We start from the raw sequence: 17,585 nt of genomic DNA, 5'->3' as shown, positions 1-17,585 counted from the left end.
GTACATACAGCATATATTTCAGAATTTATTAACAGCTTGATAAATCAGTGATTTTATAATAGCATATAATATATACCTAGAAATATACATTAAAACATTAAAAACATTAGAATATTAACTTCCATTTCTTTCCCCCCAGACAGAAGGGAGCATGTGAAAGCATTGATTCTATCACTGAAAAGGGTGATAGAATCAATGCTTTCTGCTACTGCACACTAATAATAGCATGCAATTTCCTTTTGAACTGTATGTGCTAGTTCTTTTGAAAATGAAGGAATAATGGGAACTGTTAAGTGACAGCCTAAAATACACTCAGCAAGCTTGTACATTTTCCAAGTAACTGTAGCTGTCCTCTGCAGATCTCTTGAAACTCAGTGGTGGTATCTATCTTAAATAGTGACTATATTTATTGCTAGTATCACTCAGCAATATTTCAACAACTCGCAGAACAATGAATACATTGAATCTGGTTCATATCTTACAGCTAGAAATTACTAATTTGCAAAGAAGAGGGAAAATTAACTATTATTCTAAAATTAGCTACCTAGAGCTCTATAGCTCCTCACAAACCTTCCCCTCCCCCCACTCTAAGATGTCAAATCTCTTAAACGTTTATTGCTACAGAGTTTGCTGCTGCAATATATGTCATTCTGTAATAGCTATTAGGAAACCAATGAAGTGGACTGGAAATACATGTATCTACTTCCCACTTCTAGTAACTCTTCCCACATTCAGCTTTCACAGCAACACGTGAAGGGAAACTGCACAGTTTTCAATGACTGGCAACAAAAGTACTGCTATCCACACGTTACAGCTGAACTGAGCTTATGAAACTGGAAAAGTCAAATGGCTTCAGTTTTCAACTCTCAGGTCACTTTTCCTGTTTTATCATAGGACACTGCGCATACTCAAGACATCCCACAAACACAAATGCTCAAGGAGACAAGCACTGGATGTGCCAAATTCCCCACCACAGCCACAGCAAAGGAAGAGATTCATACAAGCCAGGGGACAAGCACTTAAATACATCTTTAAATAATAATAAAGGATTATTTTAAAAGTTTAAGTCTTCTATTTGAATGAAATCCATAGTTTCAGAACTGTTTTGAAGAAAAAATACTATGATGCATCCATGAATATCTAAGTTGTGGGAGGCAAACGGACGATGCAGGACTCTTCTCTGCTGTGTGTGGTGATAGGACGAGGGGAAATGGCCACGAACTGACGTGAAGGAGGTTCTGCACTAATGTACACGGGAACTTCTTCACAGTGAGTGTTGACAGCACTGGCACAGGCTGCACAGAGAGGTCGTGGAGTCTACACTGGAGATATACTGCCTGGATGCCTACCTGTGCAACCTGGGCTCGGGAGCTGCTTTGGCAGGGGGTTGGACTCGATGATCTCTAGAGGTCCCTTCCAACCCCTGCAATTCTGTGATTCTGTGATAAGATGTATTTTAAAAAGGTGGTGGTTTGATTGTTTGTTTTGGGATACACTCTATACATGATGCTTGGTTGTGAATAACAAAATTTACAAGAAATACACAGCTATAGCCAAACTGTAATAAAATGCACCATGGATACATACCTGATGGTGCTGGGAATCATCCAGTGTTTTGAAAACCATGGCTACCATCCCATGTGCCCTCAGATGCATTCGGAAGCTGGGCATGGCGCACTTGGTCGCCAAGCTGATTACACTAGAGAAAAGTAATCCTGGATTAGAACTAAAATCACAGCATTTACAAGAACTGTAGTGAAACAAGTCTAAGAAACACCGCTCAACTTCAGATCTCAAGAAGCTATGTTCTAAATTCCAAAACTTGTTTAAGCCAACTTCATGACTGGCGAGCAGAGAAGCATCGATTCAGCAGTTGTTTCCCAACACCAAACTGGGTCTGTTTACTTACTTTAAGGTCAGCTAAAAACCAATTTGAAAGCCTACCCTGAACTTGCCTCTTTCAAATAAAATTTGAAATAATTAAATTCAATTGCTACATTTAGAGTTAATGGAAACATTACAGAGTTAATATATTAGTCTAATCAAATAGCATAACAGTTCTGTTGTACAAGATGGAAGATTCTCCCTCACTTTTGCTAGAAAGTTGCTTTATCAATCCCAGAGCAGCCCAACATTCAGAGTACTTACAACTACATCACTTTTCAGTGTGGAGTAAGGTGGGAGTGACACTGCAATCAATTCTTCTATGCCCAGTAAGGAAACAATGTAAGATTCATACAGTAAGGTGTTAAAGAACAAGTAGCCTTTCTCCCATCACAACAGCAAAAAACAGAGCTTTTTACATCTGCTGCTATCCTTACACACTGATTTCCATCGGGAAAATAATTTTCTTTTCATTTGTTAATTCAAAGAAAAAAAAATTATAATGTTTATGTAAGTCACTCCCCTTGATAAAAATGTGGGAAGTAAGAAGTCAGTTTAAAACCTCAGGATGCTTGCAATACAAGCAGGTACACTTGATGCAAAAGACAGTCCTGAACTACCACCATGGTACTAATTTATTTTTATAATAATGTACCCAGAAAGAGGAAAGCAGGTTACTAGAGCTGATTACTGTTTTTCAGGGAGCAAGAAGAACAAGTTATGTTTCTAATAGCTCTCCTGCAAGTGTAATGCTTTTTCTCATCTGCAGACAAGTCTCCAAGCATCCTTATCACTCGTGTCTGTGGAATCACACTGTTCCTTTCTCCAGCATTTTAGTTGTGGTAAACAGGAAATTTTAGGAGTATCAAAATGAGATAAACTGTTATGCAGTTACGGAAGATCATTCAAATTAATTTTATGTTCAGATGATAGGAACCAGTATTACTGTTGTGAATCACCTTTATCAAAGCATGACTGTAACCTTTCTGATACTAACTCGGCAATAACGTAAACTGAACATTATGAGTGCTGTAAAAACTCAAAGACAACTTAGGAAAGCTCCCAACAATTACTGTGGCCACAACACTTCCAGTGGAAACTTAGTGGAATCACCACATTACATTAGCTTTACACTGTAGCCAACAAAACCATATTACAGATTTTATTTTAGCATTAAATTTTGCTATAAAGTAAGAAAAAAAACAATAGACATCTCATTTAAAATCACACTGAGCAAAGAAAAAGTTATCAGTTTTCTTCAATTAACAGTAAGGCAGACAAGTTTTGAAGGTTTTGATTCTTAACTCATCTTCTCTCCTTCGTACGGCTGCTGATTATTCACAACATACCATCTTCAAAACCATTTCTAATGTTATTCTTTACAACAGAAGTGCTGGGTAACTACCAAATAGCATTTTAAAGTTTGGCCACCTATTTAATAGGTATTTATTTAACTCAACTGCTCTTTTAAATACCAGCTTGATGTTTTATATTAAAGTATCTTACCTAAGGCAACGTGTGTTTAAGGGCTGATTGCTCTTCAATCCACTTAGCAAGTACTCAATATCATCTGTGAACTCTTGATTTTCACCAAATTCCACTACATCATTGAAGTGCTTTACATGCTGAACAACAGTGTATAACTGGAAGAGACAGATATTTTTGACCTAGGTAAGTTGCTCTTGGGATTTACTTAGCAAGTACAGTTTCAAATCTGTTCAGTTTTGAGTGCAAGGAAACTTTAAGTAGTCAACAAAGGCCATTCAACTATATAAATAGAAGACATTATCTTTAAAAGGAAAGCCAAATTTCATTTTGACACTGTTCCTTCAGTACTTAGAATTATCAATAACTCTTTATTTTAAAAATTTGTCAAGAATACTTACTTCTTTGTCTTCTTTCCTACATTTCAATGCAGTTACTATCTCTTGATAGGGCTGAGTAGGTATTGTCACAGTTTTAATCACTTTGGGAGGTGGTGCAGGAGCCTTAAAAACTCCATCATCTTTATGAATTGCCTCCTTTGAAGATAGCCTTACCTATTAATAAGAAAGTGCTAAAATGGGCAGATGTTTTGAGCATGTAAACATACACCGAATACATCAGGAAACAGTACAGGTGTGCAATTGTCAAACTCACATTTGGGGACAATTTAGTCCTTCCCTTATGCTACCAAAATGTACCTAAACTGTGTAAATGTACCTACTCAAAAAAAAAAAATCAGTAATAACAGAAATAGCATGCGGTTTTAAGTGTTAAAAACAGTTGTAAGTAGTCAGGAACGCTCCAGTGAACTCTGAAACTCAAAAGAAACCCTTACTGATGTTCTTTAAGCATTAGGGTAAGTACAACAATGAAGTTAAGGGTTCAAAAACAAGTATTCGTTGATACTCACTCCCCTTTCACTGGAGCTTGCAGGACTGACAGTATAGCTGTTAGCTATCATTATTAGCACACTGGATACAGTCACAGCACCGAGCAATCATTGCTTCAGCACAGCTGGAACTGAAAAACTTTGTGTCTACTGCTCTTAGTCCTATCTACTGGAGGCTACTGCACCGCTGTGCTCAGGGTGTGCTATCAGAAACTGACCTCACCAGCCTAACAGTGCAGAATGTCCCCAGGTAGGAGACTACCAATGTAATTTTTGTAGTACCATAATAACTTGCCATTAAAAGAGCATGAAAGCCTCAAACAGACAGGGTATGCTCTATTAAGATATTCTCCACACACACTGACCATCTGCATACTCATCTTACTACTGTTTTCTAGGAACAACAACTACTGCATGATCTCCAGCAAAACCTATCTGGAATGTACAATAGCTAGCAAAGAACTTGGTGCAGACAGAGGATATGCATTAGCTGTTACATACTGCAGGGGGTATTAAGAGAGGAAAGCTTTCTTCTTGTGCATCAACAGTCAAAATTAAAATACAAGCTGAAACACAGTATTCCTTACGCACTGCCTCTACCAGCGTGCAGCACTTCAGTGATTGCTCACTTAAGCTCCAGTGGCAAAAGGATAATAAGCCACCCTTTATTTACTGTGACCTTAATCGGCTTTTGAAAGCAGGAGATCCACTGAAGCAGAACAGTTTCATCCAAGTCTTGGTTAACAGCTTCCCCTTCAAAAGGGATTCCAAGGCAGTTAAAGAAGCCGTAAGAAAGTACTTGACATACGCAGTTTGCGTGTTTTCTTATTGTAAATTTAAAACAAATTCATCTGTATCTGCAGGATCATCTGTTCAGGAACTGCTGCTGAACATTTGGAATACGGTTCATTTCTTACCGCTCTTATATCTTGATCATACACACAAATCAAGGTTACAAAACATGACTGAAGTAACTTCAGATACACTTCATAACATCAGAAGCAACCTACAGCTTCTGCTAGCAAGCTGCTTCAGCCAAACCTCTGCCATGCTGCTGAATTCATACACTGATGGTTCCAAAGTGGAAGCCTGACAGAAGGCAAAATGGCCTGTTTGAATACAGATGATGCCAACTCTCTCCTAACCTGAAGAGGTTATGTTCCAGGACCACCTGGGAAGACTCAGAAGTCTTGCAGCTGGCTATCAGTCTTTTATGAAAAACAGTGCTGATACAAATAACAAGCAAGCGATAAAAGCTTCAGTTCAAACCTACATGTCTCAAATTGAGAGGAGGGTTTAAGAACTTTTAATCGTCTTTTTTAAAGGAAAATCTCAAGGTGAAAAATCTGCTCTCCTCCAAGCTAGTGTGAATAGTTGTTTCAGTCCAAGTCCTCTGCATTTTTCAGGCAGCATGGTTAACAGCAAAGGAAGGCCATTTTACATAAGGTGAGGACAAACAAAAGAAGTGTAAATCAAAGAGCTGTCATCAGAGCAGAACACATGCACAAGGGCAGAATAAAAAAAACACAAAAACTGAAGACCTACGAGCACTAGAATAACCTCACTTCGATTTTCTGTTCGCAGGTATTAATAAGTTCCACACCAAATGAAATAAAGTTTATTGACAGTGTACAATGCCCTTCCAACACAATTCATAACTGCTTTTACACACATAAGAGCATAAGACCCTGGATTCTCAGAGTCTAAATACATTCAAAAATAATTACCTTAAAGCTCTAATCAAACACAAGTTTTTGAACAATTTTTTTTCCCCCCACTTCTTGATAACTTCTTGCATACATCCTTCTGTAATACTAGGCCTTTTAGGCACATGAAGAAAATTGTTTCTTTCACCTTGCCTGTAGACTCCACTCACCAATTTACAATACTTTGTTCTTACGAAGGAAAAGTAACGGAAACCTCTTTATAAGGTTTTTCTTTCTGACCTACAAATTGCTGATTTTTATAGGTATTAGCAGCTTCTCAAGGCTTTCACAGAAGATGAAATGGAGTCCACTGGTAGAACGCTTAACTTCTGCACACCAGGGATCACACTCAGAGTATTTTTAAGTATCTGTTAATTGAAATTATACAGAAGATCTCATTTTAGGTTATTTCCACTGACAACCTCTTTCCTGCCAAATACCCAGCAGTTCACATCAAAACGCAGATTCATTCTGAATGACTGTGACATAACCAAACATCAATAACTTCTGTTGGATTCAAAAGATAGCACTGAAATTTAGAAGAGATACTATCAGCAGTCTACTTACTGGGACACTAGGAGTTTTCAAAACCGGTGCTGCTGGCAGAACCTCTGATTCCGGCTGGTTCCAGTGTCTAGCATTATATACAGCTTTTGTCGGAGACTATAGGATAAAATAAATCAAGTTGTTGGTTTTTGTTTCTTATTAAAATGCAAATTTACCCATAGTTACTTTGTATATATATATATACTTTATGCTATATAATGGCTGTACCAAGAAAGGAGCAACAAAACTGGAAGTAAGCATACATTCTTTAACAACTTAACACCTCACTCACCCCTATACAGAACGTTAAGTGTGGAAACATTTTTAAATTGTGGGTATTAAACAATCTTTTCTGCCAAAACACAATGTATCAGCTATTTAAAGCAAATAACTGCTCAAATACTACGTGTAGCAAACCTAGCAGAACCGGCTGTGGATTTCAGTCCTCCAAAACACGGTATGGCTTTGGAAAGCAAACTTAACAGCAGCATAGAAACTCTCAATCATGCTACATCCCTCTATTCTTTACAAGAAGTCTAAAGTGTGCTTTGATGTAGTTGTTAAGAAACTTACCTTTGTTGAATTTTTATTTATTTTTAATTTTTAAAGCCGTGCTCACATATCAAACAGCTGCAAGTATACAGTGGTTTCATCCCTTTTCCTGAAGCAGCTCTTCTAAACAAGTCTTCCAGCAGCCACATAAAGCCATGAGCACACACACCAACAACACAAGGTTTTCCCACAATTTCCATTCTGAGCTTTCCCAAGAGGCTGAGGCACTAATTCGCACAATTTCCTAACAATCACACCAGGCTCAGAAAGTTCAACTGAGAAACTTAAAACAGAGTTCATGCTGCTACAGTAACAGCAGATCTGTCTGAAAATAGGAAACTTTGCTGTATAGATCCTTACCAGAAAACAGTTAACTGCTGACAAAAGAGCTACGGAGTTAACTCATTCTCCTATATATTTCTGAGTAGCAAGTTCAAACCCTGAATTTCAGTAAAAGTTTGTGATGAACAAATGAAACTCAGTAAAAAAGATGCTTCCTTAAATCAAGAAAGATACAATTACAATAGATCACCTGCTGAATATTTTCTAGACAGTCTATTTATTTGGCATTCACAGCTGTCCCACAGATTATCTCCGTGCACACTATGTTGGGAAGAGAGGGGCCAAGTTTCTGCATGCCTCATCCTGATGTAAGGAGTAGCTCCAAGAAATAACAGCATAAAAGTATGAAACATATTTAGTATCGGCCTCAGCTTCCTATTACTGCTGGTGAGAAGATGATGTGCAGTTCTTACTAACTTGGAATGCAAGCCTTGCTACTACAATTCTGACAGCCACATACTGCATTACAGCTGCTGAAGTGCTATTAACATCGGTTATTCTTTATCAATATCCTCAGATCTCTGATAGAACTTCAGATATCCCTGCTTAAAAGATACAAATACCATAACGATCCTGAATTTCCTGTCTGGCAGCTACGTGCAGCAGGGCAGCTTGTCAGCTGTCTGCCACAGCAGGGTCAGGCCTGGCACACCCACTGGGGAGATGCAGCCCGTGCTCCAGCAGAACAGCACCACAGACCCGTGCCCACCTGGCAGCCCGATGTAGAAACAATGGCAGCACTGACCAAGGTGGGCTCCACTGCCATAAGGGAATCCTGCAATCCTCCTGCAAGGGGAGAGCACCCCACAATACTTTTCCTGTATATAGGAGACACACAGGAGACAGTTTAAGGGACAAAGAGACAGCTCCTCAATATGTGGGGCTCCAGGACTCCCTGAATTAGAGCTGTCCTCTTATTTAGTCATCAAAAAATGAGCTTTCCTCCCACTGTTTCCCTTAACTCCTTTTTAAGTCAAAAGCTAGGGCATCCAGCGTGTTGTGACATGGCACTTCACAGCTTGCTCCAGTACTAACAGAGCAACGTGTAAGAAAGCTGCATTTTACAAGAGAAATCAAGTACCACCAGCAAAAGATGCATGTTTAAAGAAAAGACAGATTCTTCATCTAAGTTATCTTTTAACAGAACATCAGCTGAAAGTGGTAACAACCTAAAGCTCCAACTCCTGCGGAACATCAGCTCTGGCCCCTAACCCTAGTCCTATCTCCTGCTTCTAGGTACAAGCAACTTCCCCTGTGATCCCATCCCATGCCACCAGGGATCTGCCTGGCCCTGTACCCTTACACCTGTACCCCAACGGCTTGTCCATCACAAACACCCACAAAAACACAACACTACTTTCCAAATGAATATTTTCAACTATTTTCTAGAAGAGAATTTTCCAGAAATATTTCCTAATACTTTTTAGATAATGCAGAGATTGTGGAGCCACTCACAGATGTGGACATGCCAATTATATCCCTCCTTACAACCAATTCTTAAAGCACGACCTCCATGTTTTCCCTTCCGCACATCATGGAGATGTATTTTCCCACCAGTTTCAAAGCAGCAGCCTCAAGCATCAGCAAGCACTGCACAGATCAGCTTCGGATGACTGTGGCCAGGCAAAGTACCAAAGCAAAATCAAATGAATGCTGGTGAACAGTTTTCAGAGCCTTGATCACAAAAGACAAGTTTTGTTGTTGTGGGTTTGGGTTTTTTTTTGTGTTGTTCTTTAAGAACAAACCAGAGACGACAGCTCAGATGCCTGTGATAACAAGCTGTCCTGAAGATGCATCGCTGAGATGTACGCAGCAGTAACTTAAGAAAGAAAGCCTCTCTTTAAAAGAAGACAACCTGGCAATTATTCAAATAACACAGACTTCTCTTCAAGAACTCCTCTTCCCGAGACTAACTTAAAAGAGATGCGAGTGGAAGTACATCTCTCCTTTGAATTCTGTGTTCTTAAGGCAAATAAGCTCCACAGTATTAACCAGCTGTAAGTGCTTCTGTTGATTAGCAGTCTCCTTCTCCTCCATGTACAGCACTGACTGCTGTTTACACAGAAGCAGACATTTAAACGAGTGCAAATATCCCAGTGAAGGTGTGAAGAGTACTCTACTGTGGGACACCTCATGTGGCACTGAGGGGTGAGCCAGGGTGCAAAACCACACCGAACATCTTTTCATACCATTTATTTTTACAGAATGAGTGCACAGAGGTGCCAGCATTAGACAACCATCACCAAACTGTATAAACAGTGGGTCATGCTTAACTCTCCTCCCTGCTTCAAAGCAAGAGCTGGCACACCACATGGACTGATGCAGCACTGCCTGCCGTTCACAGATGTAAGAAACGCAGACAGTAAGAGCCAGGAACATGAGTCATGCTGAAAATGCTATAGCAAAACAAGACAGACAGCAGCTATCTGCAGGAAGAACGTTTTCCAAGGTAGAAGTCAAGGAAATGAAAGAGAACAACAACAAAAAAAAACACTCATGTTTTTAATAGATATCCTGAAAAATGCATTATTTACTTTTGAAGGGCATTCATTAAGCCCGTGTAGCAGATGCTTGCCAAAACTACAAGTAAGTTTAAAAAAAACTCAAAATAAATTATTTTATTATTTATTACTAGGGATTTATAATCTTTAAAGCCACTTTTCTGTCTATCTTTGAGAAGGAAAAAGATGTAACTAATACTTTATGTGACAAAGCTACTCATAACTGACTGTTTCTTTTGAAAGGGAAAGAAATGAATGTCTGCTCAGAGTAAAGAAATAGAAATCACACTCAGAAACGAGAAGATGGGATATCAGCTCAGCGCAGGTTCATAAAACAGAAAAGTTTCTCTGGACTTCTGTTAAGACAGATGTTTCAAACAGCAGTTAAAACTCAGAAGCAGAACAGAACCAAAGTCATTCAGCATTCAAAATGTGAACTGCATCTCTTCAATCACAGCAGCAGGTGAGTGCCAATAAATCACCTCTGGGTGCTGGAAACCCCACTCCATCATGAGTACTAGACCACTCTGGACAAGAAGCGAAATTAGGTTTGTATTAACACTACCTACAGAAATACTTAAGCAGCTGGAACCTCAATCTTTAGTTTTTATGGTGCCCTTCCAGTAAGGGAAGTACACTGCTCTGTTTGCAGGCACAGAACAGCTGCTGTTTTTCACCATGTGAATGAGAAATTCACGTTACTTTTAATAGCTCTGTGGATACATCTGAGTAAAATCCGTTGTCATGATAGAAACCCATCATTTTCAATCATTCTTCCAGAGCTGACACTTATCTTTGCATTTCTTCTTAAAGATTATTTTGAGTCATGCAGTAAAAACACTTTCAACAACAGTGCTCTTTTACTGTACTCCAAAGCACTGATGCCACAAATGTTGCAGTATCCAATTGTTTAACTCCTGTTAAACAGAAAGGGGTTCCAATAACACTCAAATTACACTACAGTGCAAAATATCTCCTTCACTATTTTCTCAGAGAACGCCTCCACACAAAATCAGATATTTGCTAATTAATTTGGTGTTAAGTGCTAATCATATTTGGAAACGTGATCCAAATACTGTACCTGAAAGAAGCAAAAGCACTTGAAATGGATGCCGCTTGCTGGCAAGTTTCTAGAGACCCACTGGCTACTCAGTCAAGCTTTAGAACCTTTGAATGCAGCTCACTACAGGGAATGACTACATGACCCTGCATAAACATGCCTTAGAAATAAAATGTCAAAGAACAAGTACTTGGACTTTGCATACACTCAGTGGTTCTGAAGAGACTGAAAGAAATGGAGATGGAAGCGCAGGGGGAAAATATCCCAAGGAGCAGAAGACCAACAGCCAGACAGCAGTCTACTTCAGGCTATCCATGTTTTCTTCCCTATCTCCATCTTCTCCACAGGCATCCTCCTTGTCAATCACTGTTGTCCCCACAGACAGGCAGGACGTAAAAATCCACTATGCGTGCACATGGTTCAGCAACTACACGCTGGCTGTAGTCAGACAAGGTTGAAGTGTACCAGCAGCAGAAACCAAAGAACTGAAGCTTTATTTACTCCAGACTTCTGATGTACTGCAAAAGGAAAGTTTTCCTTCAAGCTCCAAAGGAGGCCTACAGGGCACAACAAGATGGACAACATCCAAACATAACACGAAAATTTAACTTGAAGAAACGGGATAGTTTGGTCAACCTGAGATTAATTCTTTAACATAAATGGTGTCCTGCACACTACTTACACAAAGCATAATCAAAGCTGGTCAGCTCTGAAGCAGAAGCCATATGGCTTTCGTTATTGATGCGGTCTGAAACCTACAATAATCCTAATTAAAAGGGAGAGGGTACAACAGTTTAGACATATCATCACAATACACGGAAACATATCACTTCAAACCAAGAGAGCAGAAAAACTAACAGCCAGACAGAATTTCTGCCCGTTTTATTGCTACACACATGAACCCCAGGCCCTCAACACCAACTGCTTCCCTCTCAGCACCTCCTCACGTTGCACTGCACCATCACCTAATGTTAAGTACCATCACCAGCAGAGCTGAGTGAACAGGCCACACTCATAGAAGCACATGGAGCTGTGAAAAAAGATATTCAACTGCATGTAAGTTAATCTTCTACTGGTAAATGAGACTGCTGGATTTTGCTCCCTTCCAGTGTTTTGTCATTTCAGAATTCTCTACAGGACTGAAGCCTTGTGCAACAAAGCCTTTATCCCTACAGTTATCCTGTGTTGCCTAATTACTGGAACACTGAGTTAATTACAGGGAACTGCACAACTGATGGATGGGGGTGGAGAATACTGTAAAGAGGCAAGAGAATCTCATTTCAAAACACCTTAATGGATCTTAGTTTCTTGACTAAGAAGAATTAATAACAGTAGAAGCTGGAAGGATAAAACACAAGGCTTCCACCATGACATTAATAATTCTCCATTCAACTTGATACTCTTGAAAATATAAAGTGCACACAAGGTGCTTTCTGAACTCAGCATTAGTTTCATCATCTTCCCTGCGTGAGGACCTCAGCCTGTTATCCTCGCACTGCACGTTGCAACCCTGCCTCCCTCAGAACCAAAGCTATATCTCAACCAGTAACACCTTTCCCAGCAGCTCATGGGAGAAGTGACCTGCTTCAGACAGCATTGCTGCTGTGGTATCGAACGGCAAGCAGAGGGCAGCCCAGGAAGCAGGGCAGCATCTCAGACAGCATCTGCTAGGGCACGCCCATCTCTGCCATCACTTGAGATGAAGGAGTGGGAAGAAAATAATTTTGAGCAGTGTCAAATGACTATCTGCAAGCTGACAGACTGACTCCTACATTTGCTTTCGCTGATAGCTCCGAGGTGTTATGCCCCAGCTCAATACAGCTGGATTACAGGGCTGCTTCACTCTTCAAATCACCTGACTAACCTAAGCACCCCAGAGCCTTGATTAGAATCCTGTTTACCAGATAAAAAAAATAATAATGACATAATAATGACTGCATCAGCATGAAGCTGATGCTAACAATTCACAGTTTAAAAAGCAGATTTAAAATCTATTATTTTTCTAAATCCATTTTTTATTTCAGCAATATAAGAGCTGCTTAAAGCACACAAACTGTTTATGGTTAGCACTTCAAACAGCTTGCCAGTCATTCATCACTGCAACCAATAGTTTCTGGACAGAAAGTATGAAGACCAAGCACACTGGAGCTCAGCAGCAGGCAGAGCACGGGCCAGGAGCAGCAGCCAGCAGATGGAAGGAATGCACTGCAGAAGCAGCAGCATGCAGCCACAGGTTGTCAGGGCCGAGTGCTGCTGTTTGTCCAGCTGCTGATGCAGCAGACGGCAGTCAGGGGCTGCACAGAGCATTCTGACTGTCAGCTCTACTCCTCAGAGTCAAAACGGCAGCTAATAATCTTTCCTATTAAAAAAGATATTTTGAAATCACAAATTATGATGAAAAAAAAACCCAAAAACCAACAAATAGTTCAACACATTTAGTGTGAGATGTTTCAGATCACCAAAACAAAAGCCTTGATGTAACTGCTCATACTTTTAGCACCATACCCTTTCCCCAGTGGTTATGCAAACTAAATGTAAGCACTTCTCTTTAAAAAGAGCTACATGGTTAGGCTTATGGAAAGGGTATGGCAGAGAGAGCATAACTTCAGAATTATACTTCCAATGCTGTCTTTCAAAGACTATTTACTTCAATTAAGCTATGGAAAAATAATCAACCAAAACTAACTGAGATCATGCACTTATCTTCACACATTAAATCCAAACCCAAATAATAGCTTTACAATTTCCAGTTTAATTTGGGGGGGGAAATGCAGATACACTTGCTAGCAAGCAAACATGAATATTTCTTGCAGGGTATCTTCAATAAGTATCCACTGTAGAGTACAACAGAAGCTGAGTGGAAAACTACAGCTCAGTGCAGAGCCCAGTCCATTCCCACCCACACACGTCACTGCCACACTCATCAGGGCGCTGCACAGCCAAACCAGAGCCATGCATGGTTTCTTCTTCTATTTCAAAACACTTCATCTCGGGCTTCAAGTAAACCTTGACACAGCATTTGTTTCCAGCTGGTATTTAGAGCACCCAATCAACAGGTAGCACCAGTGGAAAAAGCTCAGATTGGCCCACAAATCCTGCTAGGTCGTGCCCCTCAACTTGCATTAACACAGTTCCTACAAGGAACAACAGGATCACACGTAACCTTTCTTTTCAAGGACTGATAATTTCTCAGGGTGCCTAAAACTTTTAATAGGAATATGGCAACTCAATAAGAAGAACCTACTCACAGGCAAAAGAAGCCCTCGCAGGACAAGCAAAATGCAGTAAATTAATGAGCTACGTGCTGTTTGCAGATCACACTGAAGTTATGCAAGAGGAACAAACTATTAAGTGCTGAATCAGCAGAAGTCTGATAGTCTAACTGGAAATTTGTGCTCTTCCTACAGCAGTGATTGACACATCCTTCCGATCAACCTACCCAAAGGAACACTTTGAAAGCTCACACACATTTCTGTACCCTGGACACAATACCTAGCAGTTCTCATAAAAACTACAAGAAACAGGAAAACCAATGGCTGGAGGATTATGACTGAAGCAAACCTTTATCTTGGCCTCGCAATTCAGAAGCAGACTCTGGGCTAAACCACGTCTGCATTCAGCAATGATTTCATTCATGTATTCAACATTACTGTCATGCCTAACTCTATTAATGTCACTTGATCAAAGTAATGCGTGTAATCCTCCTAACGCCAGCTGCATTTAGAGAGCATTTCTCAGTTGCAATGTTGACTTAACCAGGTTAAAGACGACTTAATTCCTCTTCTTTGGTCCACTTAACTGAGCAGATACAATTGTTCAGCCTCCTGGTTAGGCAGACCAGGATTTGTGTTATACATTTTCCTTTCGTGCATTATTTTTAAATACAGTTCAGCTTCTCAGTTAAGTTCAGTTTATTGCTTTATGGAACTGAAAGAGCAAAGGGACAGGAGCAAGTAGGTGTGGCAAAAAGAGCAAAGTCAGCTTCACCAAATACTGGTCTATGTTTTTTTTTCCAAACCATTCAGTCAATTAGTCTTCATCTTTTTCCCCATTTTGTCCGAAATGCATAACAAGATGAACCATTCCTGGCTAACGCATTCTGTGCTGGTGGAAGAACTTCCACCAAGGCAACACAGTTAAACACAAAGGCGTTGCTCTGCAGGAGGAACCCCATGATCCAGCACTGCAAGTGAGTGGCATGAAGGAAACTCTGTGACAGAGTCAACAGAGGTTTTTCCACACCTTTTCCTACACAATCCCAATGCACGTATAACAAGAAGAAATGCACACTGCTGTAACACCCAGGGAAAAAAGTTGTTTGGCACCTATTTCAGGACTCCAATCTTGAGTAGATTTGAACCACAGCAACAAAAAAGCTTGAGTACACTTCGGTATTAGCTCCACCTGCAGAAGAGGAATGCAAGGACCTGTAGACAAACGTATCACAGCCATGTCACGTTCCCAGAGCTCCTACTTGGAGACTGAGTTACTGAACAAGCTGAACTAAAACTGTAAACAGCTGCAAAGAAACTTTTACAGATATTACTCATGTAAGGTTCCCACCCATAATTTGCAAGTCAAGTAATGCCAGTATTTATGTACTCTAAGTACATAATTATGTTGCTACAGAACATAATATTCCCTGTCACTCAGGCTCGGGATGAAGAGAACTAAACCACTCAACGGCAGAAGCCAGGTTAGGACTTAACTTACCTAACGTAACATAGAAACTACCTCAACCATAATGCTTATTATTGCATGTATAAATGGTCAGTGATTTTAGTGAAGTTCCTTACATTAAAAGCAGTTTTTAGATACACTGCTATTTGCTCTGGATGTTAGATGTCAGTGATTGATGTCTGTTATCTCTTCCTACCCATACACCCAAACTTTCAAGGACTGGACTTAGCAAAAAACATGGAAGTTAGCATCAACCCTGCTGATCACAAACAAGAAAATCTCTTCAGCTCTCTGCATCTACTGAAGCTGAACAATACCACCTGCTGCTTCCCAAGTAATAGAGCTGTTTGCCTTTCAGCTCAGCGTGACACAGAGGGCCGTACCTCCAATACCACCGCCTAACAGAAAAGAATTAAGAGTTAATCTGCTAGTTCCTGCAAGGAAAAAAGCGTGCAAGAAAGAAACAAATGAAAGAAAGAAAGACAATGTGAGGACGCAACTTTATTTTTCTGTATTTTTAATCAGAATGAGGCTGTTAAGGTCAGGTTAGTACTTTTAGCTCATTTCTTTCATTCCCAGAGTGAAAACTCCATTAAAACTGAATTGATATTAAGAGTTTATATCTATAATTTAGGACGATAATTATAGCATCTCTAATTACCATCAGAAGCTTCACAAACTTTCTTTTTCTTTTTTTTTATTAACTCCGTGTAACAGCCATATGATTAGAGAACATTAAACTTTAAAATCCAAATTGCAATTAAAGCAGTTTTTACTTCTATGACTATTATATCACTGCAGGTCAAAGAGTTGCTTCATTCTCACATCTCCCACTTGAATTAAGTTTATTTCTAACTGTGGAATTCCTAGTTGAATCTATTTATCCCTATACAGTAAAACATCACTGTTTTTTAACCCCCCGCATAACTTCAATACGTATATATTCAACAGTTCTCATACAAACCCTCACGGATCCCAAGTATAAAAAATAAAAAACAAACTTTATCAAAATATATGATACACATTAATAGTAAAAGAAACTAAAAAAATCCATATTTATCAGAACGCCCACAGATGTTTTAAGCTGCTAAACACAGCAAACAGGTTCGGTTACATTTACATTTTCTCTACTTCTGTTTCACAGTCTGCTCTAACGTGTTCACCAAGAGAAAGCTGATCTTTGTAAGAGTTACTATTCTATCAGCAGAAGCTGAGGAACTCTAGATTACAAGAAATAATTCTTCAGTTCCGGAAAAAAGCCCACCAACCCCTCCTGACTTATCTGAAGCCTGAGCACTGTGCTAGCAAGAGCCAGCAGCTGCAGGCTCCCATCACATCCCAAGTCACAGAGTAACACGAAGCAACAGCTCTCTGAAGGACACGATGAACAAAGGAACTTTCTGGTCACACACTGAAATTCAAACGTGCATATGTAAGTTTTGAAATACACTACAAATTTATTCACCTCCTTTCATCCAAAAAACAATATCTCATATGGAAAAAAAAAAAAAAATATATATATATATATATGTGCCTACATATATATATATATATATATATGTAGGCACAGCTGGGAAATGAAAAACTGAGTTCTGGAAAAGCAAAAAAGAATAACACACAAAAACTACCTACAAAATACTTAAGCTGAAGCCCCTTTACAATGCAAGTAATTAATAAGCTTTATGAAAAATTTAGGGTGATATTAAATCACTTTTTTTTTTCCTAAATGATTCAAAGGGAAAATCATTTCTTTAAAATGGTTTAGAATTGTTGGACTACCCAACACATTTCTCTGCACACAGATGTGTTTATATTTTAACACACAATTGCCAGGACTCACAAAACTTCAAGAAATCAAAGGAAAATTTGAAATATAAGTGCATTTCCATCTCCAGTCCCCTCTCTCTTATTGTATCAGCTCTGGATTGCAACGAGAAAGT

The 17,585-nt window shown here is 39.4% G+C and overlaps 1 protein-coding gene across 4 annotated transcripts in view; it reads right to left on the bottom strand.

Moving 5' to 3' along the window:
- WAPL (WAPL cohesin release factor) overlaps positions 1 to 17,585 on the bottom strand; it is a 62,019-nt gene that overhangs the window by 19,766 nt on the left and 24,668 nt on the right. For 3 of the 4 annotated variants that reach the window (XM_065746773.1, XM_065746774.1, XM_065746775.1), the window contains exons 5-8: positions 6,532 to 6,627; positions 3,771 to 3,923; positions 3,391 to 3,527; positions 1,588 to 1,699 (exon numbers count right to left, since the gene is read on the bottom strand). In XM_065746773.1, the coding sequence (XP_065602845.1) occupies positions 1,588 to 1,699; positions 3,391 to 3,527; positions 3,771 to 3,923; positions 6,532 to 6,627 (498 nt within the window). The remainder of the gene's footprint in view (positions 1 to 1,587; positions 1,700 to 3,390; positions 3,528 to 3,770; positions 3,924 to 6,531; positions 6,628 to 17,585) is intronic. The other variant, XM_065746772.1, reaches the window with a different exon arrangement.

This window comes from Cyrtonyx montezumae, unplaced genomic scaffold (assembly GCF_038088225.1).
Source record: "Cyrtonyx montezumae isolate F1298 unplaced genomic scaffold, pur_monq_1.0 scaffold_4, whole genome shotgun sequence".
Classification (NCBI taxonomy): Eukaryota; Metazoa; Chordata; class Aves; order Galliformes; family Odontophoridae; genus Cyrtonyx; species Cyrtonyx montezumae.
Note: the sequence above shows the minus strand (reverse complement) of the source record. Positions and strands in the feature narration are given on the sequence as shown.